The sequence below is a fragment of the Coregonus lavaretus genome (assembly GCF_964263955.1).
Source record: "Coregonus lavaretus genome assembly, contig: HAP1_SCAFFOLD_475, whole genome shotgun sequence".
Lineage (NCBI taxonomy): Eukaryota > Metazoa > Chordata > Actinopteri > Salmoniformes > Salmonidae > Coregonus > Coregonus lavaretus.
In genome coordinates, this window is record NW_028157483.1 from 144,697 (window position 1) to 170,790 (window position 26,094).

Consider the following 26,094-nt stretch of genomic DNA (forward strand, 5'->3'; position numbering starts at 1 on the left):
CTGCCATTTTATACTATAAATATGTTGAAATGACTCGAGTCGTTGCAAATAATTTTGTGCCACTTGTGTAGCCAACCTGGAGCTGGCAAACAGATGTAATAAATAGCCTTTAACTTCAGTTTATTGTTGTAGTGTTATTATGCAATTAATAATGGCCGTGTTTAGTTAATTAAATTGGAAGTTAAAGTGTCACCATGGTCACAGTTCTATTGTAATTGCTGATCAGATGTTAGAATGCATTAGATTGAAGGTAACAGTCAGCCAGATTAGGCTACAGGTAAATAAATAACCTGGCTGTTGTTGACAAGCATGGACCTATTCAGTTCATATCCATATTATTAATATTTCATTCATTGATTGAAATTACGACCCCATCCTCAGCAGCCTATTCCAGCAGGCTACTGGGCAACAGAAGCACTTTCTACCTCAAAATCGTCTTGCTATTCATGTTAAATAAATTAGTCTGTCAATTTGAACTAAGCAAGCTGCTAAATCATTCAGCTTACATCTTGCCTACATCTTGCCCAGACTACTGGAGGCTGTCTGAAATAAGATGTAGGCCTATCAGTTTCTATGTTTTGGCCTAGTTGTCAGGCCTTGTGGGCGGGTTTTGCGTAGTCATTGGGCTAGAAAAGGTCATTGCATTAAATCACCTGACTGTTTGGATGTGTCTGTTAGTTAATGTTTTATTTCTAAGAGATCATGAATAAAAGACAACAATTGACATTCAAGAATTAGTTGTCACTGTGTTAACCACAACCAACATGCTGCATCTCTGTTTAGGGGTCAGTGCTCTAAAATGAGTCTCTCTGGGGAGAGAGAGGAGGGGGTCCCTGCCTCTAAAATGAGTCTCTCTGGGGAGAGAGAGGAGGGGGGCCCTGCCTCTAAAATGAGTCTCTCTGGGGAACATGACACCAAAACTAAAAGGTGAGCTGACAATATTGTTTAAGAATTTATATTCCAAAACGCTATATAGGAGATTAGATTTTAGATGTGATTTAAAACCATTGTTTAGTTGGAATGGAATGTTTGTACTTACAGAAAACGTTTGACCTGTGTCATTGCCAACAAAGGGTATATAACAAAGTATTGAGACACGTTTGTTATTGACCAAATACTTATTTTCCACCATAATTTGCAAATAAATTCATAAAAAATCCTACAATGTGATTTTCTGGATTTTTTTTCTCATTTTGTCTGTCATAGTTGACGTGTACCTATGATGAAAATTACAGGCCTCTCTCATCATTTTAAGTGGGAGAACTTGCACAATTGGTGGCTGACTAAATACTTTCTTCCCCCACTGTATAGCGTTTTGGAATGAAACTTTCCCCATCTGAGCTGAGTAGATGAGAGACGTAATGTTTGTCTCTGTTGTGTTGAAGCCCAATCAAGCAGGAGAGACCAGCCTCCCCTGTACCCAGCTGTGTGTCCATGAAGAGTGACCAGTCTATGGCTCCACCTCTAAAATTTAGGTAAGAAGAACTCATGGGTCATGGTCAGTGAGTTAAACAACACTGTCTCCAGTTATTTCTCCTCTCCCATTTTACCATTTATTTTTGTTGTTTTCATAATCCATAGACTAATACTTTTTTCCATTGTCATAGTCCTGAAACAATATTAAACTAACACAACATTCCTTCCCTGTGTGTGTGTGTGTGTGTGTGTGTGTGTGTGTGTGTGTGTGCACTCCCTGGATGAGGAGATGTAATCTCTATCCTGATTGCCTAGTCACTTTTACACCTACCTACATGTACATATTACCTCAACTACCTGGTACCCCTGCACATTGACTCAGTACTGGTACTCCTTGTATATAGTCTAGTTATTACCTCAACTACCTGGTACCCCTGCACATTGACCCAGTACTGGTACTCCTTGTATATAGTCTAGTTATTACCGCAACTACCTGGTACCCCTGCACATTGACTCAGTAGTGGTACTCCTTGTATATAGTCTAGTTATTACCTCAACTACCTGGTACCCTGCACATTGACTCAGTACTGGTACTCCTTGTATATAGTCTAGTTATTACCTCAACTACCTGGTACCCCTGCACATTGACTCAGTACTGGTACTCCTTGTATATAGTCTAGTTATTACCTCAACTACCTGGTACCCCTGCACATTGACTCAGTACTGGTACTCCTTGTATATAGTCTAGTTATTACCTCAACTACCTGGTACCCTGCACATTGACTCAGTACTGGTACTGCTTGTATATAGTCTAGTTATTACCTCAACTACCTGGTACCGCTGCACATTGACTCAGTACTGGTACTCCTTATATAGTCTAGTTATTACCTCAACTACCTGGTACCCCTGCACATTGACTCAGTACTGGTACTCCTTATATATAGTCTAGTTATTACCTCAACTACCTGGTACCCTGCACATTGACTCAGTACTGGTACTCCTTATAGCCTCATTATTATTATTTCATTGTGTTACTATTTACTTTTTCTTTGTTTTTAACTGCATTGTTGGGAAAGGGCTCGTTAGTAAGCATTTCACGGTAAAGTGTACACTTGTTGTATTCAGCGCATGTGAGAAATACAATTTGATTTGAAGGTCATTGGCTCTAACGGTCGTCTCGTGCCGAACAGCGCATGTTCGGATGTTGAAGCACTGTGGCTAGGAAAAACTCCCTAGAAAGGCAGGAACCTAGGAAGAAACCTAGAGAGGAACCAGGCTCTGAGGGGTGGCCAGTCCTCTTCTGGCTGTGCTGGGGGGAGATTATAAGAGGATATGGCCATTAAGGCCAGATCGTTCTTCAAAATATTCAAATGTTCATAGACGACCAGCAGGGTCAAATAATAATCACAGTGGTTATAGAGGTTGCAACAGGTCAGCATCTCAGGAGTAAATGTCAGTTGGCTTTTCATAGTCGAGCATTCAGAGGTTGAGACAGCAGGTGTGGCAGAGAGAGAGAGAGCGAGAGAGAGAGAGCGAGAGAGAGCGAGAGAGAGAGAGACGGAGAGGGAGAGAGAGCGAGGGTAACAGTCAGCCAGATTAGGCTACAGGTAAAGAAATAACCTGGCTGTTGTTGACAAGCATAGGCCTATTCAGTTCATATCCATGTTATTAATATTTGATTCATTGATTGAAATTACGACCCCATTCTCAGTAGCCTATTCCAGCAGGCTACTGGGCAACAGAAGCACTTCCTACCTCAACATCGTCTTGCTATTCATGTTAAATAAATGAATCTGTCAATTTGAACTAAGCAAGCTGCTAAATCATTCAGCTTACATCTTGCCTACATGTTGCCCAGGCTACTGGAGGCTGTCTGAAATAAGATGTAGGCCTATCAGGGGCACATTTTTTGGGATAGTTTTCAGGCCTTGTGGGTGGGTTTTGAGTAGTCATTGGGCTAGAAAAAGTCATTGCATTAAATCACCTGACTGTTTGGATGTGTCTGTTACTTAATGTTTTATTGCTGAGAGATAATGAATAAAAGAGAACACTGTGTTAACCGCAACCAACATGCTGGATCTCTGTTTAGGGGTCAGTGCTCTAAAAGGAGTCTCTCTGGGGAGAGAGAGGAGGGGGGCCCTGCATCTAAAAGGAGTCTCTCTGGGGAGAGAGAGGAGGGGGGCCCTGCCTCTAAATGGAGACTCTCTGGGGAGAGAGAGGAGGGGGGCCCTGCCTCTAAAATGAGTCTCTCTGGGGAGAGAGAGGAGGGGGGCCCTGCCTCTAAAATGAGTCTCTTTGGGGAACATGACACCAAAACTAAGAGGTGAGCTGAAAATATTGTTTAAGAATTTATATTAGAAAATGCTATATAGGAGAAAAGAAAATCACATTTGTGTTTTTTCATCAGAAATGATTACTAATGGGTACCTTCAATATAACTATTGTAGATTTGAGATGTGATTTAAAACCATTGTTTAGCTGGAATGTAATGTTCGTATCCTGTATATTTGACTGTGATACGTGGTCGTCTCACCTAGCTACCTTAAGATGAATGCATTTACAGATGCCATATCTTAATTTGACCTAGTTTCTCACAGCAGAAACATAATCCTGCAGCAATAGCAAATGTGTATTTTTAGGTGGATTATAATTAAGGGATATTTTCTGTAGGGGTTCATACATTTTTCATCATGGAAAATCAAGTCTGACATTTTAAAGTGGAAATTACACACTTTAGACACCTTTATAAAGCCTTGTAGTGGTTTAATAATTTATTTAAGCAATAAAAGCTAATTGACCAACATTTCGGAAAATTGATATATAGCGTTTTGGAATGAAACTCTTCTCATGTTTCCCCATCTGAGCTCAGAGTAGATGAGAGATGTAATGTTTGACTCTGTTGTGTTGAAGCCCAATCAAGCAGAAGAGACCAGCCTCCCCTGTACCCAGCTGTGTGTCCATGAAGAGTGACCTGTCTATGAATCATCCTATATCCTTTAGAGAGGGAGACTTTTCTACTGAACAAAGGTAAGAAGAACTCATGGGTCATGGTCAGTGAGTTAAACAACACTGTCTCTAGTCATTTCTCCTCTCCCATTTTACCATTTATTTTTGTTGTTTTCATAATCCATAGAATAATATTTTTTTCCATTTTCATAGTCCTGAAACAATATTAAACAAACACAACATTCCCTCCCTGTGTGTGTGTGTGTGTGTGTGTGTGTGTGTGTGTGTGTGTGTGTGTGTGTGTGTGTGTGTGTGTGTGTCTGTCAGTGAGTGTGTGCACTCCCTGGATGAGGAGATGTAATCTCTATCCTGATTGCTTAGTCACTTTTACCCCTACCTACATGTACATATTACCTCAATTACCTCAACTACCTGGTACCCCTGCACATTGACTCAGTACTGGTACTCCTTGTATATAGTCTAGTTATTACCTCAACTACTTGGTACCCCTGCACATTGACTCAGTACTGGTACTCCTTGTATATAGTCTAGTTATTACCTCAACTACCTGGTACCCCTGCACATTGACTCAGTACTCCTTATAGCCTCATTATTATTATTTTATTATGTTACTATTTCCTTTTTTTATTTAGCTAATTTTTGTTACTTTTTAACTAAATTGTTGGGAAAGGGCTCTTAAGTAAGCATTTCACGGTAAAGTGTACCACTGTTGTATTCGGCGCATGTGACATACAATTTCATTTAATTTAATTTGAAGGTCATGCGTAAAAACATGTCATCAGGTCGAGCAGTCGTCTCACGCCGAACGGTCGGTCGTCTCACGCCGAACTGCGCATGTGCAGGCCGTCAAATCAAAGGCACTCCTTCCATATAAAGTTGTTTTTGACTAACATGAAAACGTGTCAGTTTGTCACTTTCACGAGGTTGAAGTAATAATGTGTTCAACTACTAAAGACAGAACATTTATAAAATGAACAAATCAATCAATCCAAATGAGATTTGTCACATGCTCCTAATACAACATGTGTAGACCTTACTGTGAAATGCTTACATACGAGCCCTTAATCAACAATGCTGAGTAAAACATTTTTTTTACTAACAACTAAGGAAGTCATTTTTACTTCTTTGACTTCTCAAACCCTAAACCCTGGCCTGGTCTGCTTCAAGGCCAGATCGTTCTTCAAGATTTTAAAATGTTCATAGATGACCAGCAGGGTCAAATAATAATGACTGTGGTTATAGAGGTTGCAACACGTCAGCATCTCAGGAGTAAATGTCAGTTCGCTTATCATAGCCGAGCATTCAGAGGTCGAGACAGCAGGAGTGGTAGAGAGAGAGAGGGAGAGAGAGAGGGTCGAAACAGCAGGTTCGGGACAAGGTCGCACGTCCGTTGAACAGGTCAGAGTTCCATATCCGCAGGCAGACCAGCAGAAACTGGATCAGTCACATTACATTTACATTTTAGTCATTTAGCAGACGCTCTTATCCAGAGCGACTTACAGTTAGTGGATACATTATTTTTTTTCATACCCCCTGTGGGAATCGAACCCACAACCGGTGGAGCATGTATCGATACTGATAGGATCGAAAGAAGGGGAGCGCAGCTCTCGGATCAGTTTTGTCCATTCAAATCTTTCCATAACATTATAATTATTTCACAATACTGACCACGGATCAGCTTCTAGAAAGATATTACTACCTACGGCTGCAAATATTGAGGTAGTTTATTCTAGTGCTTACCCAATAAAAATGCACTAAATCACAGATTCGGCACATCATTGGGCACATGTTAGGCAACACATCATGAAATATATTGAGACAAATTACAGACAGTAGCCTACAAGTAGCAAAATATAACTAAATATATTGAACATTGAATATATTCAAATATGATTGAAATAGGCCTATAGCCTACTGTTTATATTGTAATGCAGTAATCTCGGTTTTCTTTTGAAGCACATTTTTATACGTCCCTTGTTTGAATCAATTACAAAGACATTGGCAACTTTGTATTTGTAGTCAACTTTGTTCTGAATTTATCTGCGGTCACAGAGAGACGGATAAACCATGTGATTCTATGTTTAGCGGAGATCTTCTGCGTATAAAGTGACGTGGGAGGGCAAAAAAGCATCTAACGACGCACTTGGCTGTTCTACAAGTGGTCTGAGGAAGGTGTTAGAATATGAGCGTTTTCAAGTGCAACGTTAATAACGATGGTTTTGGGAAACAGCTCAGAGATTTAACAATGCTCCTACGAAGGTTCTAACGATGAACTTGGCCTTAAGATGCTTTTGGAAAACCGGACCCTGGATAAAAAACATCTGCTAAATGACTAAAATGTCAAATGTTACTGTTTCACATACAGATCTCATATTACTGTATTGAATTATTATTTTAAAATATTTAAATATTGATGTCACAAGTGTATCATTTGTACAGTTCTTTATTAAAAATGTAGTTATTTGTTAAATGTAACTGTGTAAAACCTAGTAGTACTACTTATTTCTCTGAGAGTTAATTAGATATATAGCATTTTGCAAAAAAAACATTTGTCTCTCTGAAATGAAGCCATTAAGTGATTGATTTTAATCAAACACATGCCTGTCATTGAACAACACCCTGCCATGATTAGATAGTGAGAAAACACAACCATTTATTTGATCATTTCTTTAAACAATAGAAGCTAATTTACGAACATTTCTGAATATGGATATATAGCGTTTTGGAATGAAACTCTTGTTATGTTTCCCCATCTGAGCTCAGAGTAGATGAGAGACGTAATGTTTGTCTCTGTTGTGTTGAAGCCCAATCAAGCAGGAGAGACCAGCCTCCCCTGTACCCAGCTGTGTGTCCATGAAGAGTGACCGGTCTATGGAACCTCCTCTATTCTTCAGAAAGGGAGACTTTTCTGCTGAACAAAGGTAAGAAGAACTCATGGGTCATGGTCAGTGAGTTAAACAACACTGTCTCTAGTCATTTCTCCTCTCCCATTTTCCCATTTATTTTTGTTGTTTTCATAATCCATAGGCTAATCCTTTTTTCAATTTTCATAGTCCTGAAACAATATTAAACTAACACAACATTCCCTCCCTGTGTGTGTGTGTGTGTGTGTGTGTGTGTGTGTGTGTGTGTGTGTGTGTGTGTGTGTGTATGTGTGTGTGCACTCCCTGGATGATTGCCTAGTCACTTTTACCGCTACCTACATGTACATATTACCTCAACTACCTGGTACCCCTGCACATTGACTCAGTACTGGTACTCCTTGTATATAGTCTAGTTATTACCTCAACTACCTGGTACCCCTGCACATTGACTCAGTACTGGTACTCCTTGTATATAGTCTAGTTATTACCTCAACTACCTGGTACCCTGCACATTGACTCAGTACTGGTACTCCTTGTATATAGTCTAGTTATTACCTCAACTACCTGGTACCCTGCACATTGACTCAGTACTGGTACTCCTTGTATATAGTCTAGTTATTACCTCAACTACCTGGTACCCCTGCACATTGACTCAGTACTGGTACTCCTTGTATATAGTCTAGTTATTACCTCAACTACCTGGTACCCCTGCACATTGACTCAGTACTGGTACTCCTTGTATATAGTCTAGTTATTACCTCAACTACCTGGTACCCCTGCACATTGACTCAGTACTGGTACTCCTTGTATATAGTCTAGTTATTACCTCAACTACCTGGTACCCCTGCACATTGACTCAGTACTGGTACTCCTTGTATATAGTCTAGTTATTACCTCAACTACCTGGTACCCCTGGACATTGACTCAGTACTGGTACTCCTTATAGCCTCATTATTGTTATTGTATTATGTTACTATTTCCTTTTTTTATTTAGCTAATTTTTGTGACTTTTTATCTCTGCATTGTTGGGAAAGGGCTCGTAAGTAAGCATTTCACGGTAAAGTGTACCACTGTTGTATTCGGCGCATGTGAGAAATACAATTTGATTTGATTTGAAGCTCATGCGCAGAAATACGTCATTGGGTCTAATGGTCGTCTTGTGCCGAACTGCACAGGTGCAGGCCGTCAAATCAAAGGCACTCCTTCGATATAAAGTTATTTATCACTAACATGAAAATGTGTCAGTTTGTTAAACTACTTAAGACAGAACATTTTCAAAATTAACAACTAAGGAAGTCATTTTTACCTCTCATTGACATCTCAAACCCCAAACCCTGGCCTGGTCTGCTTCATATGTATTCCCAGAAGACATTTTCTACATCAGCAGTTGTCACCAAGTGCTTATATAGAAACCCAGTCTAAAACCACAAAGAGCAAGCAATGCAGATGTAGAAGCACGGTGGCTAGGAAAAACTCCCTAGAAAGGCAGGAACCTAGGAAGAAACCTAGAGAGGAACCAGGCTCTGAGGGGAGTCCAGTCCTCTTCTGGCTGTGCTGGGGGGAGGTTATAAGAGGATATGGCCATTAAGTACAGATCGTTCTTCAAGATTTTCAAATGTTCATAGATGACCAGCAGGGTCAAATAATAATCACTGTGGTTATAGAGGGTGCAACACGACAGCACCTCAGGAGTAAATGTCAGTTGGCTTCTCATAGCCAAGCATTCAGAGGTCGAGACAGCAGGTGTTGTAGAGAGAGAGAAGGAGAGGGAGAGAGAGAGAGAGAGAGAGGGTCGAAACAGCAGGTTCGGGACAAGGTCGCACATCCGGTGAACAGGTCAGAGTTTCAGATCCGCAGGCAGACCAGCAGAAACTGGATCAGCAGCATGACAAGGTTGCACGTACGGTGGAGCATGTGTCGATACTGATAGGATCGAAAGAAGGGGATCGCTGCACTCGGATCAGTTTTCCCCATTCAAATTTTTCCATATAATTAGTTCACGATACTGATGACAGATTAGCTCCTAGAGAGATATTACCACCTACGGCTGCAAATATTGAGGCTGCTAATTCTAAATCACAGATTCGGCACATCATTGGGCACATGTTAGGCTACACATCATGAAATATATTGAGACAAATTACAGACCGTAGTCTACAAGTAGAAAAATAGAACTCAATTGATTGAACATTACATTTTTTCAATTTGATTGAAATAGGCCTATAGCCTACTGTTTATATTTTAATGCAGTCATCTTGGTGTTCATTTGAAGCATCATTTTATACGTCGCTTGTTTGCATCAATTGCAAAGACATTTGCAACTTTGTATTTGTATTCAACTTTGTTCTGAAGTTATCGGCGGTCACAGAGAGACGGATAAACAATGTGATTCTATGTTTAGCGGAGATCTTCTGTGTATAAAGTCACACGGGAGGGCAAAAAAGCATCTAACGACGCACTTGGCTGTTCTACAAGTGGTCTGAGGCAGGTGTTAGAATATGAGCGTTTTCAAGTGCAACGTTAATGACGATGGTTTTGGGAAACAGCTCAGAGATTTTACAATGCTCCTACAAAGGTTCTAACGATGAACTTGGTCTTAAGATGCTTTTGGGAATCCGGACCCTGAATAAAAAACATCTGCTAAATGTTAAATGACTAAATGACTAAAAAATAAAATGTAAATGTTTTACATACAGATCTCATATTACTGTATTTATGATTATTTTTTAAATATATTTAAATATTGATGTCACAAGTGTATCATTTGTACAGTTCTTTATTAACACGGAAGGGCAAAAAAGCATCTATGATGCTCCTAGGAAGATTCTAACGATGAACTTAGCCTTAACATGCTTTTGGGAAACCGGATCCTGGATGAGACCATCTGCTAAATGAATAAAATGTCAAATGTAAATGTTTTACATACAGATCTCATATTACTGTATTGAATTTTGTACATGTGTACAGTTCTTTATTACAAATTTAGTTATTTGTTACATTATTACTGTGTAAAACCTAGCAATACTACTGATTTCTCTGAGAGTGAGGCAGATATATTATTACTGTGTAAAACCTAGCAGTACTACTTGTTTCTCTGAGAGTGAGGCAGATATATATATTATTATGTGTAAAACCTAGCAGTACTACTTATTTCTCTGAGAGTGAGGCAGATATATAGCATTTTACACACAAAAAACAGTATTTGTCTCTGAAATAAAACCATCAAGTGATAGATGTTAAAAAAATACATGTCTGTCATTGAACAACCCCATGCCATGATTAGATAGTGAGAAAACACACCAATCACTTTCATAATGTCTTTAAACAATAAAAGCTAATTTACCAACATTTCTGAAAATGGATATATAGCGTTTTGGAATTAAACTCTTGTTTCCCCATCTGAGCTCAGAGTAGATGAGAGACGTAATGTTTGTCTCTGTTGTGTTGAAGTCCAATCAAGCAGGAGAGACCAGCCTCCCCTGTACCCAGCTGTGTGTCCATGAAGAGTGACCGGTCTATGGGTCTACCTATAAACTTTAGAGAGGGAGACTTTTCTAGTGAACAAAGGTAAGAAGAACTCATGGGTCATGGTCAGTGAGTTAAACAACACTGTCTCTAGTCATTTCTCCTCTCCCATTTTCCCATTTATTTTTGTTGTTTTCATAATCCATAGGCTAATCCTTTTTTCCATTTTCATAGTCCTAAAACAATATTAAACAAACACAACATTCCTTCCCTGTGTGTGTGTGTGTGTGTGTGTGTGTGTGTGTGTGTATGTGTGTATGTGTGTATGTGTATGTGTGTGTGTGTGTGTGTGTGTGTGTGTGTATGTGTGTGTGTGTGTGTGTGTATGTGTGTATGTGTATGTGTATGTGTATGTGTGTGTGTGTGTGTGTGTGTGTGTGTGTGTGTGTGTGTGTGTGTGTGTGTGTGTGTGTGTGTGTGTGTGTGTGTGTGTGTGTGTGTGTGTACTCCCTGGATGAGGAGATGTAATCTGATGTTTTGTCCACAGAAACCAACAGGAGAGATCAGAGTCAGAGATTCTCAGTGGTCAGTCTTCCCAGAGTCATCAAACAGACCTGGCCTCCATATTCAGTGTATGTGGTCCTGTTATGTACATTTGTTTTTGTTTACCTCAAGTAAAGTTGATCTGTCAATCATTCATTAATGTGTTAATGAGAAAGCATTTAGTCTCTTGCTTAACTTATTTACTTGATTTATTTCAGTTGCTTGAAGAGAATATTATAACATTTGTGAAAAACGAGCTGAAGATGTTCAAGAGGATTCTTAGTCCAGAACTCCCAGAAGGCTTTGAGAGTCAGAAGCAGGATAAGGAAGTGGTGGACGCTGAAGATGAGAAGCAGGAGAGCAGTGCCAGAGAGGGGGCTCTGAAGATCACACTGCACGTCCTGAGGAAAATGAACCAGAAGGAGCTTGCTGACACACTGGAGAAAAGTAAGAGCTGTCTGCCTCATGTTGAATGCTGTTTTAGAACATTTAAAAGCTGTAGCTAAAGTACAGCTAAAGTAGCTGTGTAACTAAATGATATTGTAGCAGCCTTAACACAACACCTAGTGACCTCATCAAGTAGCAGCAGGGATGTGTTGTGGTGATTAATTTAGACAGAGAGAAGAGGAGAGAGAGAGAGAGAGAGACAACATTATTAATGCCATCAATAATACCAATAATAATATAATCAGTCACACCAGTGTGTAATGCATTATGAAAACATTTACAGATTTATACAGACAGTTAAGAGAATAAATGATTATAATTTAAACTTTATAAGACAGTCTTACAATACTGTAGGCATTAAAACAGATGTAATATTAATATCCTCTGTGTTATTTCTAGATTCAGATGAGCGTGCTGTGATTCTTCAACGTGAACTCAAATCTAATCTAAAGAAGAAGTTTCAATGTGTATTTGAGGGGATCGCTAAACAAGGAAACCCAACACTTCTCAATAAGATCTACACAGAGCTCTACATCACAGAGGGTGGAACAGGAGAGGTCAATAATGAACATGAGCTGAGACAGATTGAGACAACAACCAGGAAACAAGCAAGACCAGAGACTGCAATCAAATGTAACGACATCTTCAAACCATTAACTGGACAAGACAAACGTATCAGAACTGTGCTGACAAAGGGAGTCGCTGGCATTGGAAAAACAGTCTCTGTGCAGAAGTTAATTCTGGACTGGGCTGAAGGAAAAGCAAATCAGGATGTCCAATTTGTATTTTCATTCCCTTTTCGGGAGCTGAATTTGATGAAAGGTGAAAAACACACGTTGATTGAACTTCTCAATCACTTCTCAATCGAAACCAAAGAATCAAGGATCTCCAACTACGACAAGTACAAAGTTCTGTTCATCTTTGATGGTCTGGATGAGTGCCGACTGCCCCTAGACTTCCAGAAGAACAAGATTTGTTTTGACGTCACAGAGTCAACCTCAGTGGATGTTCTGCTGACAAATCTCATCAATGGAAATCTGCTTCCCTCTGCTCTCCTCTGGATAACTACCCGACCTGCAGCAGCCAATAAGATCCGTTCAGGGTGTGTTGACCAGGTGACAGAGGTACGAGGGTTTAATGACCCACAGAAGGAGGAGTACTTCAGGAAGAGATTCAGTGATGAGGACCTGGCCAGCAGAATCATCTCACACATAAAGACATCAAGGAGCCTCCACATCATGTGCCACATTCCAGTCTTCTGTTGGATTTCTGCAACAGTCCTTGAAAACATGTTGAGTACAGACAAGAGAGAAGAGATGCCAAAGACTCTGACTGAGATGTACTCACACCTTGTGATGTTTCATACCAAACAGAAGAATGAAAAGTATCTTGGGAAAGAAGAGACAGGTCCACACTGGAATAAAGAGAGCATTCTGTCACTGGGAAAACTGGCTTTTCAACAGCTTGTGAATGGCAATCTGATTTTCTATGAAGAAGACCTTGTCAAGGCTGGCATTGATGTCAATGAAGCCTCAGTGTACTCAGGATTGTGCACACAGATCTTTAAAGAGGAACGTGGGCTGTACCAGGACAAGGTGTACTGCTTCGTGCATCTGAGCATTCAGGAGTTTCTGGCTGCTGTATATGTGTTCCTCTCATTCATCAACAACAATGAGAATCTAATGGCCGATCCGCATGTTACTGAAGTTACTGTCTACAAGAGTGCTGTGGATAAAGCCTTACAAAGTGAGACGGGAAACCTGGACCTGTTCCTCCGCTTCCTTCTGGGCCTCTCACTGGAGTCCAATCAGAAGTACTTACGAGGTCTACTGACAAAGACGAGAAGCAGCTCACAGAGCCATGAAAAAACAGTCAAGTACATCAAGAAGAAGATCAGGGAGAATCCCTCTCCAGAGAGGTGCATCAATCTGTTCCACTGTCTGAATGAACTGAATGACCATTCTCTAGTGGAGGAGATCCAAAGCTTCCTGAGATCAGGAAGTCTCTCAGAAGAAGAACTGTCACCTGCACAGTGGTCAGCTCTGGTCTTTGTGTTGCTGACTTCAGAAAAGGAGCTGGATGTGTTTGACCTGAAGAAATACACCAGATCAGAGGAAGGTCTTCTGAGGCTGCTGCCAGTGGTCAAAGCCTCCAGAGCTGCTCTGTGAGTACATAAAATGACATTTAAGTACTAATCATCAGGAATAAATATTCAGTTTAGAGAAATATATGTATTATAATATGTATATAATATATAGTATTACATTGAAAAACTTACTGAATCAATGCATTGATGTTCACATTAGTATAACAATATGACCATTCAATTCTAGGAGACGGAAGATGAATCTATATGTTGTTTAAGAGAATAAACCAAATGCATCTGCCATTGTCCTTCTACACTACTGGTGTTAAATTAACAGTGTGTTTGTGAAATCATGATGATCTCTTTGTCAGGCTGTCAGGCTGTGGAGTCACAGAGGAAGGCTGTGCTTCTCTGGTCTCAGCTCTGAAGTCAAACCCCTCACACCTGAGAGAGCTGGACCTGAGCTACAATCACCCAGGAGACTCAGGAGTCAGACTGCTCTCTGCTGGACTGGAGGATCCACACTGTAAACTGGAGACTCTGAGGTCAGTATTCCTGTATCACTCAATGAACACATACACACTGGACACACACTGGACACACACACACACTGGACACACACACACACACACTGGACACACACACACACACACATACACACACTGGACACACACACACACACACACACACACACACACACACACACAAACTGGACACACGCACATGACACACACACACACACAAAGATTAATTTAGTAGTGTTTAGAAATATGTTATCTACTGTTAATAATGATACATTAATTCATTTATATACAGTACCAGTCAAAAGTTTGGACACACCTACTCATTCATTTTTTTTCTTTATTTCATTTTTTTTTTTACATTGTAGAATAATAGTGAAGACATCAAAACTATGAAATAACACATATGGAATCATGTAGTAACCGAAAAAGTGTTAAACAAATGAAAATATATTTTATATTTGACATTTTTCAAAATAGCCACCCTTTGTCTTGATGACAGCTTTGCACACTCTTGGCATTCTCTCAACCAGCTTCACCTGGAATGCTTTTCCAACAGTCTTGAAGGAGTTCCCACATATGCTGAGCACTTGTTGGCTGCTTTTCCTTCACTCTGCGATCCAACTCATCCCAAACCATCTCAATTGGGTTGAGGTCGGGTGATTATGGAGGCCAGGTCATCTGATGCAGCACTCCATCACTCTCCTTCTTGGTAAAATAGCCCTTACACCGCCTGGAGGAGTGTTGGGTCATTGTCCTGTTGAAAAACAAATGATAGTTCCACGATGCCCAAACCAGATGGGATGGCATATCGCTGCAGAATGCTGTGGTAGCCATGCTGGTTAAGTATGCCTTGAATTCTAAATAAATCACAGACAGTGTCACCAGCAAAGCACCCCCACACCATAACACCTCCTCCTCTATGCTTTACGGTGGGAACTACACATGCCGAGATCATCCGTTCACCCACACCGCTTCTCACAAAGAGACAGCGGTTGGAACCAACAATCTCAAATTTGGACTCCAGGCCAAACGACTAATGTCCATCTGTGTAATGTCATTGCCCGTGTTTGTTGGCCCAAGCAGGTCTCTTCTTATTATTGGTGTCCTTTAGTAGTGGTTTCTTTGCAGCAATTCGACCATGAAGGCCTGATTCACACAGTCCCCTCTGAACAGCTGATGTTGAGATGTGTCTGTGACTTGAACTCTGTGATGCATTTATTTGGGCTGCAATTTCTGAGGCTGGTAACTCTAATGAACTTATCCTCTGCAGCAGAGGTAACTCAGGGTCTTCCAATCCTGTGGCGGTCCTCATGAGAGCCAGTTTCATCATAGCGCTTGATGTTTTTTGCGACTGCACTTGAAGAAACTTTAAAAGTTCTTGAAATGTTCCTTATTGAATGACCATCATGTCTTAAAGTAATGATGGACTGTCGTTTCTCTTTGATTATTTGAGCTGTTCTTGACATAATATGGACTTGGTCTTTTACCAAATATGGCTATCTTCTGTATACCCCCCCTACCTTGTCACAGCACAACTGATTGGCTCAAACGCATTAAGAAGGAAAGAAATTCCACAAATTAACTTTTAAGAAGGCACACCTGTTAATTGAAATGCATTCCAGGTGACTACCTCATGAAGCTGGTTGAGAGAATGGCAAGAGTGTGCAAAGCTGTCATCAAGGCAAAGGGTGGCTATTTGAAAAATCTCAAATATAACATATATTTGGATTAATTTAACACTTTTTTGGTTACTACATGATTCCATATGAGTTATTTCATAGTGTTGATGTCTTCACTATTATTCTACAATGTAAAAAATAGTAAAAATAAAGACAAACCCTTGAATGAGTAGGTGTGTCCAAACTTTTGACTGGTACTGTATATATATTAATTAATGTATCATTATTAACAGTAGATAACATGTTTCTAAACACTAATAAATTAATAATTGTGTGTGTGTGTGTGTGTCCAGTGTGTGTGTGTGTGTCCGTCTCCGTGTCCAGTGTGTGTGTGTGTCCAATGAGTGTGTGTTCATTGAGTGATACAGGAATACTGACCTCAGAGTCTCCAGTTTACAGTGGGGATTCCCCAGTACACACAAACACACACACACACACACACACACACACACACACACACACACACACAGTCTTTGAATGAGTAGGTGTGTCCAAACTTTTGACTGGTACTGTATATATACATATATGAATAGATATGGCAGGTTTCAGGACACTGATGTATCTGAAATTGTTGAAAGAATATATTTTCACACCAAAGAATAGCAGTGTGGTTTTAATATGATTTGACTCTTTGCAGGCTGTCAGGCTCTCTAGTCACAGAGGAAGGATGTGCTTCTCTGGTCTCAGCTCTGAAGTCAAACCCCTCACACCTGAGAGAGCTGGACCTGAGTAACAATGACCTGAAGGATTCAGGAGTGAAGCTGCTCTCTGCTGGACTGGGGAATCCCCACTGTAAACTGGAGACTCTGAGGTCAGTATTCCTGTAGTTGGTCAACAAGTGATAACTGTTCACCAGATCCACATGTGTTTACCAGGCACACATAGTCCACACCATATGTGTTTGGACAGTGAAGCTTACAGTTTTAAATTTGGTGCTATGCTCCAGCATTTTGGATTTGGGATAAAATGTTTCATATTAGGCGACAGTATATAATGTCACCTTTTATTTGAGGATATTTTCATACATATCTGTGTTACTGTTTAGAAATGAAATCACTTTATGTATCTAGTTCTCCCATTTGAAAAAGTCTTAATAATTTGGACATATTCACTTATATTGTATTAAAGTAGTCATAAGTTTAGTATTTGGTCCCATATTCCTTACCAGTGATTACATCAAGCTTGTGTTTCTACAAACTTGTTGAATGCATTTGCAGTTTGTCAGTTTGTGTTTTGGATGATGTTTTTCCCAATAGAAACTGAATGGTGAATAATGTCCTGTCATTTTGGAGTCACTTCACTTGTATTGTCAGTAAGAATAGAAGATGTTTCTGAACACTTCTACATTCATGTGGATGATACCATGATTATGAATAATCATGAATGAATCGTGAATGATGATGAATGAGAAAGTTACAGAGGAACAAGGATCATACCCCCTCTGTTATTGGTAATGGTGAGAGGTTAGCATGTTTTGTTGTAGCCTCTGTAACTTTCTCATTCATTATTATTCATGATTCATTCATGATTTTTCTTAGTCATAGCATCATCAGGATTAATTTAGTAGTGTTTAGAAACATGTTATCTACTCACTTAGACAGAAAATTACTCCAGTCATCATCCACCATTCAGTTACTATTGGACAAAACATAACCCAAAACACAACCAAAACAAACAGCAAATGCAACCAATGAGTTTGAGTCACAAGCTTGATGTAGTCACCAAAGAATAGCAGTGTGGTTTTAATATGATTTGACTCTGTGCAGGCTGTCAGGCTGTCTAGTCACGGAGGAAGGCTGTGCTTCTCTGGTCTCAGCTCTGAAGTCAAACCCCTCACACCTGAGAGAGCTGGACCTGAGCTACAATCACCCAGGAGACTCAGGAGTCAGACTGCTCTCTGCTGGACTGGAGGATCCACACTGCAGACTGGAGAAACTCAAGTATGTAGAGGGTTTATGTCAATGTTCATATCAGACATGTTGGAGTTATCAGGCTAGTTAAGACAAACATTCTGACCACCACTTGGACTAAGTTATATAAAGACTGTGTGTGTGTGTGTGTGTGTGTGTGTGTGTGTGTGTGTGTGTGTGTGTGTGTGTGTGTGTGTGTGTGTGTATGTGTGTGTGTGTGTGTCCAGTGTGTGTGTGTGAGTGTGTGTGTGTGTGTGTGTCCAGTGTGTGTGTGTGTGTGTGTGTCCAGTGTGTGTGTGTGTGTCCATTGTGTGTGTGTGTGTGTGTGTGAGTGTCCAGTGTGCACACACACTGAACACACACACACACACACATTGAACACACACACACAATGTACACACACACACATTGAACACACACACACACTGGACACACACACACACACACACACACTGGACACACACATACACACACACACACACTGGACAAACACACACTTAACACACAAACACACACACACGAAACACACACACTGGACACACACACAAACACACACTGGATACACACACACGAAACACACACTGGACACACACACACACAGGACACACACACACACACTCACACTGGACACACACTGGACAAACACACACACACTGGACACACACACACAAACACACACACACTGGGGACACACACACAAACACACACACACACTTGACACACACACACACTGGACGGACACACGCTGGATACACACACACACTTGAAGAATACACACTGGACACACACACACACTGGACAAACACATACACACTGGACACACACACACTCACACGCTGAACTCATACACACACACACACACTGGAAACATACACACACACACTGGACACACACACACTCACACACTGAACTCATACACACACACACACACTGGAAACATACACACACACACTGGACACACACACACTCACACACTGAACTCATACACACACACACACCCACACACAATGGACACACACACACACAGGAAACACACACACACACTCAAACAGGATAAACACACACACACTGGACACACACACTGGACAAACACACACACACACACACACTGGACACACACTCACACTGGACAAACACACACACACACACACACACTGGACACATACACACACACACACTGAACACACACACACATTGAACACACACACACACTGGACACACACACACACACACACACTGGACACATACACACACACACACACTGGACAAACACACACTTAACACACAAACACAAACACACACACACTGGACACACACACACACACACTGGATACACACACATGAAACACACACTGGACACACACACACAGGACACACACACACTCACACTGGACACACTCTGGACACACACACACAAACACACACACACTGGACACACACACACACACACACACACACACTGGACACACACACACACACACACACTGGACACACACACACACTGGACACACACACACACACACACACACACTGGACACACACTCACACTGGACAAACACACACACACACACACACACACTGGACACATACACACACACACACTGAACACACACACACATTGAACACACACACACACTGGACACACACACACACACACACACTGGACACATACACACACACACACACTGGACAAACACACACTTAACACACAAACACAAACACACACACACGAAACACACACACACTGGACACACACACACACACACTGGATACACACACACGAAACACACACTGGACACACACACACACAGGACACACACACACTCACACTGGACACACTCTGGACACACACACACAAACACACACACACTGGACACACACACACACACACACACACACACTGGACACACACACACACACACACACACTGGACACACACACACACTGGACACACACACACACACACACACACACACTGGACACACACTCACACTGGACAAACACACACACTGGACACACACACACACACACACACACACACTGGACACACACACACACTGGACACATACACACACACACACTGAACACACACACACAAACACACACACTGGACCCACACACACACACACACACACACACACACACACACGCACACTCACTCACAATGTACACACACACACTGGACACACACTGGACACACACAGGGCAAACACACACACTGGACACACACACACATACTGGACACACACACACACTGGATACACACTGGACACACACACAGACAAACATTCTTACCTTTACCAAGTTCCAAGTTATATGCTGAATGTGTGTGTGTGTGTGTGTGTGTGTGTGTGTGTGTGTGTGTGTGTGTGTGTGTGTGTGTGTGTGTGTGTGTGTGTGTGTGTGTGTGTGTGTGTGTGTGAGTTCAGGTGTATCCCTCAATGACTGTCTGTTCTTCTGCTTACCGCTACAGTGTGGAACATGGTGGAGAGAACACAATGAAACCTGGACTTAGAAAATGTGAGTGTTGACTGCTGTGAAGAATATGACTAAGAATAAGTCTTAATTCAAGTGAAGTCAAAGACCACCATCATTACTTACTTGGTCATATTAAATATCAGCTGTAGTTCTACAGAAGCACAAATCAGGGACACCAAAGTTTACAAAGAGTTGCTTTGACAATGTGTGTGTCTGTGTGTGTGGCGCGTTCGTGTTACGTTAGAAATGTGTGTGTTCATGCATGAAGGTGTGTATGTGTCCAGTGTGTGTGTGTTCAGGGTGTGTTTCCAGTGTGTGTGTGTGTTTGTGTTCAGGGGGTGTGTGTGTACAGGATGTGTGTGTGTGTGTGTGTGTGTGTGTGTGTGTGTGTGTGTGTGTGTGTGTGTGTGTGTGTGTGTGTAATTAATGTGAATAAGTGTGTTTTATATTACCATACAGTATAACATATGATCATTCAACAAGTCTCAAGTTACTTTAACTTCTCCTTTTGATACCTAGAAACATCTAAATTAAATGAATTAGTGAAAAGTGAGTTAACATTCTAATGTGAATGATGATGATTTCTAATATTGTGTCTGGTTTCATCCATCAGATGTCTGTGATCTCACACTGGACCCAAACACAGTAAACAGACTCCTCTCTCTGTCTGAGGAGAACAGAAAGGTGACATGTAGGAGAGAGGAGCAGCCGTATCCTGATCACCCAGAGAGATTTGAGGACTGGAGACAGGTGCTGTGTAGAGAGGGTCTGACTGGGCGCTGTTACTGGGAGGTAGAGTGGAGTGGGAGAGGGGCTGATATAGGAGTGGCATATAAAGGAATCAGCAGGAGAGGAGGGGGTTGTGGGATTGGATATAATGACAAGTCCTGGAGTCTGATCTGCTCTGACAACCGTTACTCTGCCAGGCACAATAATAAGTTCACTACCATAGACGTCCGCTCCTCCGGCTCCCACAGAGTAGGAGTGTATCTGGACTGGCCAGCCGGCACTCTGTCCTTCTACAGAGTCTCCTCTGACACACTGACCCACCTGAACACATTCCACTCCACATTCACTGAGCCCCTCTATCCAGGGTTTAGGGTTCATGACTTTGGGGGTTTGTTTGACTCTTCAGTGTCCCTGTGTCAAACATAACACACTGGACACTCACACACACACACTGGACACTGTACACACACACTAGACACACACACTAGACACACACACACACACACACACACACACACACACACACACACACACACACACACACACACTGGACACTCACACACACACACTGGACACACACACACACTGGACACACACACACATACTGAACACACACACACACACTGACACACACTGGACACACAAACACACTTGATACACACACACTGTACACACACACACACACACACACACACACACACACACACACACTGAACAAGCACACTGAACACACACACACCGGACAAACAAACACTGGACACACACACACACACACACACACTGTATGTCGATAACTTTTGGGGTTTGGTGTCAGTGTCCACAGTGTCCTTTTGTCAAACATAAAACACACTGGGGACGCACACTGGACACACACACACAAACACACTGGACAAACACACTGGACAGAAACACACACACTGGACACATACACACACACACACTGTACACACACACACACACACACACACTAAACACACACACAAACACATTAAACACACACACACACTGAACACACACACTGGACACACACAAACAGACACACACTGGACACAATACAAACAAACACACACACACACACACACACACACACACACACACAGTAAACACACACACACGCTGGACACACACACACACACACTGGAAACACACACACACACACACACACTGGACACACACTCATTTACACACACTGGACACACCCACTGGACACACACACTGGACACACACACACACACACACTGGAAAAAACACACATACACTCTGGACACACACACACACACACACACTCACACTGGACACACACACACACACACTGGACACTCACACACACACTGGACACACACACACACACACCATCACACACACACGCTGGACACACAAACACACAATGGACAAACACACACACAGGACGCACACACACACACACACACACACACAAACATACACTGGACACACAGACACACATACACAATCTCATGCTGGACACACACACACACACACTGGACACACACACACACTGGACACACACACTGCAAACACACACACACTGGACAAACACACACACAATGGACACACACACACACACACTTGACACACACACTGGAAACACACACACACTGGACACACACACACACACTGGACACAAACACACACCACACACACACGGTCAGCATATAACTTTGTCTGTGTGTGTGTCAAGTGTGTGTGTGTGTGTGTGTCCAGTGTGTGTGTGTGTGTGTGTGTGTGTGTGTGTGTGTGTGTGTGTGTGTGTGTGTGTGTGTGTGTGTGTGTGTGTGAGAGTTCAGGTGTATCCCTCAATGACTGTCTATTCTTCTGCTTACCGCTACAGTGTGGAACATGGTGGAGAGAACAGAATGAAACCTGGACTTAGAAAATGTGAGTGTTGACTGATGTGAAGAATATGACTAAGAATAAGTCTTAATTCAAGTGAAGTCAAAGTCAAAGACCACCATCATTACTTACTTGGTCATATTAAATATCAGCTGTAGTTCTACAGAAGCACAAATCAGGGACACCAAAGTTTACAAAGAGTTGCTTTGACAATGTGTGTGTCTGTGTGTGACGTGTTCCTGTGTATGTTCAGGATGTGTGTGTGTGTCCTGTGTGTGTGTGTGTGTGTGTGTGTGTGTGTGTGTGTGTGTGTGTGTGTTCAGTGTAAGTGTGTGTGTGTGTGTTCAGGGTGTGTATGTTTGTGTGTGTGTGTGTGTATGTGTGTGTGTTCAGGATATGTGTGTGTGTCCAGTGTGTGTGTGTGTGTGTGTGTGTGTGTGTGTGTGTGTTCAGTGTAAGAGTTTGTGTGTGTTCAGGATGTGTATGTGTGTGTATGTGTGTGTGTTTGTTCAGGAAGTGTGTGTGTGTGAGTGTGTAATTAATGGGAATAAGTATGTTTTATATTACCATACAGTATAACATATGATCATTCAACAAGTCTCAAGTTACCTTAACTTCTCCTTTTGATACCTAGAAACATCTACATTAAATGAACTAGTGAAAAGTGAGTTAACATTCTAATGTGAATGATGATGATTTGTAATATTGTGTCTGGTTTCATCCATCAGATGTCTGTGATCTCACACTGGACCTAAACACAGTAAACAGATTCCTCTCTCTGTCTGAGGAGAACAGAAAGGTGACATGTAGGAGAGAGGAGCAGCCGTATCCTGATCACCCAGAGAGATTTGAGGACTGTAGTCAGGTGCTGTGTAGAGAGGGTCTGACTGGGCGCTGTTACTGGGAGGTAGAGTGGAGTGGGAGAGGGGCTGATATAGGAGTGACATATAAAGGAATCAGCAGGAGAGGAAGGGGTTGTGGGATTGGAGACAATGACAAGTCCTGGAGTCTGATCTGCTCTGACAACAGTTACTCTGCCTGTCACAATAATAAGTCCACTACCATAGACGTCCCCTCCTCCAGCCCCCACAGAGTAGGAGTGTATCTGGACTGGCCAGCCGGCACTCTGTCCTTCTACAGAGTCTCCTCTGACACACTGACCCACCTGAACACATTCCACTCCACATTCAGTGAGTCCCTCTATCCAGGGTTTAGGGTTTATGATGTTGACTCCTCAGTGTCCCTGTAAATAATAACCATGGTAACACTGACACACACACACACACACACACACACTGAACACACACACACACTGGACACACACTGGACACACTGGGAACACACACACACAAACACATTAAACACACACACACACACACACACTGTACACACACACTGGACACACACAAACACACACACACACACACACACACTGGACACAAACAAACACACACACACACACACACACTGGACAAACACAAACACTGGACACACACACACACTGGATACACACACACACACACACACTGGACACACACAAACTGGACACAAACATACATACACTGGACACACACACACACACACACCCTGGATACACACACAAACACACACACTGGACACACACACACACTGGACATACACACGCACACTGGATACACACACTGAACACACACACACTGGACACACACACACACACTGGACACACACACACACACTGGATACACACACTGGACACATACACACACTGGACACACACACACACTGGACACACACACTGACACACACTGGACACACAAACACACTTGATACACACACACTGTACACACACACACACACACACACACACACACACACACACTGAACAAACACACTGAACACACACACACACCGGACAAACACACACTGGACACACACACACACACACACAGGACACACATACATTGATCACACACACACTGGACACACACTGAATAAACACACCCACACACTGGACACTGGACACACACACTCTGGACACACACACACACTCTGGACACACACACACACACACTGAACACACACACACTGGACACACACACACTGGACACACACACACACACACATACACACACAGAGGACACACACACACTGGACACACACACTGGACACACACACACACACTCAGGACAAACACACACACACATACACACAGGACACACACACACACACTGGACACACACACACACACACACACTGGACACACACACTGGATACACAAACACAATGGACACACACACACTGATCACACACACACACACACACACTGGACACACACACTCACACACACTGGACACACACACACACACACAGGAAACACACACAGGACACACACACACACTGGACACACACACACACACAGGACACACACACACACTGGACACACACACACACACAATCACACACACTGGACACACACACACACAGGACACACACACACTGGACACACACACACACCTGACACACACACACACACAGGACAGACACACACTGGACACACACACACACACACACACTGGACACACACAAACACACACTGGACACACACACTGGACCCACACACATACACACTGGACACACACACACTGGACACACACAAACACACACACACACACTGTACACACACACTGGACACACACACACACGCTGGACACACACACACTGGACACACACACACCTGACACACACACACACAGGACACAGCCACACACACAGGACACACACACACACACTCACACACACTGGACACACACACTCACACACACTGGACACACACACAGACACTGGACACACACACATACACACTTACACACACACTCACACACACTGGACACACACACACAGACACTGGACACACACACATACACGCTTACACACACACACACACTCACACACACTGGACACACACACAGACACTGGACACACACACATACACACACACTCACACACACTGGACACACACACATACGCTGGACACACACACACTGGACACACACACACACACACACTGGACACACAAACACACTTGATACACACACACTGTACACACACACACACACACACTGAACAAACACACTGAACACACACACACACCGGACA

General features: G+C 42.3%; 1 protein-coding gene across 1 annotated transcript; it reads left to right on the plus strand.

The window, feature by feature from the left end:
* Nucleotides 1-787: 787 nt before the first annotated feature.
* Nucleotides 788-24,258, plus strand: LOC311125394 (NACHT, LRR and PYD domains-containing protein 3-like). The gene is made up of 12 exons (XM_084199439.1): nt 788-927; nt 1,386-1,475; nt 11,260-11,344; nt 11,474-11,677; nt 11,966-13,866; nt 14,160-14,298; nt 16,663-16,802; nt 17,758-17,887; nt 20,412-20,421; nt 20,993-21,513; nt 22,962-23,004; nt 23,688-24,258. The coding sequence occupies exons 1-12, from the start codon at nt 800-802 to the stop codon at nt 24,206-24,208; spliced, it is 3,912 nt and encodes a 1,303-aa protein (XP_084055565.1). The 5' UTR covers nt 788-799; the 3' UTR covers nt 24,209-24,258.
* The last annotated feature ends 1,836 nt before the right edge of the window (nt 24,259-26,094 follow it).

What these genes read in the sequence shown, in the direction of transcription:
- LOC311125394 (XM_084199439.1), top strand. Translation starts at nt 800, where the DNA reads ATGAGTCTCTCTGGGGAGAGAGAGGAGGGGGTCCCTGCCTCTAAAATG. An exon ending in ACCTGGCCTCCATATTCAGT is followed by an intron (nt 11,345 to 11,473) that starts GTATGTGGTCCT and finishes GATTTATTTCAG; the next exon opens with TTGCTTGAAGAGAATATTAT. An exon ending in GGGGTTTGTTTGACTCTTCA is followed by an intron (nt 21,514 to 22,961) that starts GTGTCCCTGTGT and finishes CGCTACAGTGTG; the next exon opens with GAACATGGTGGAGAGAACAG.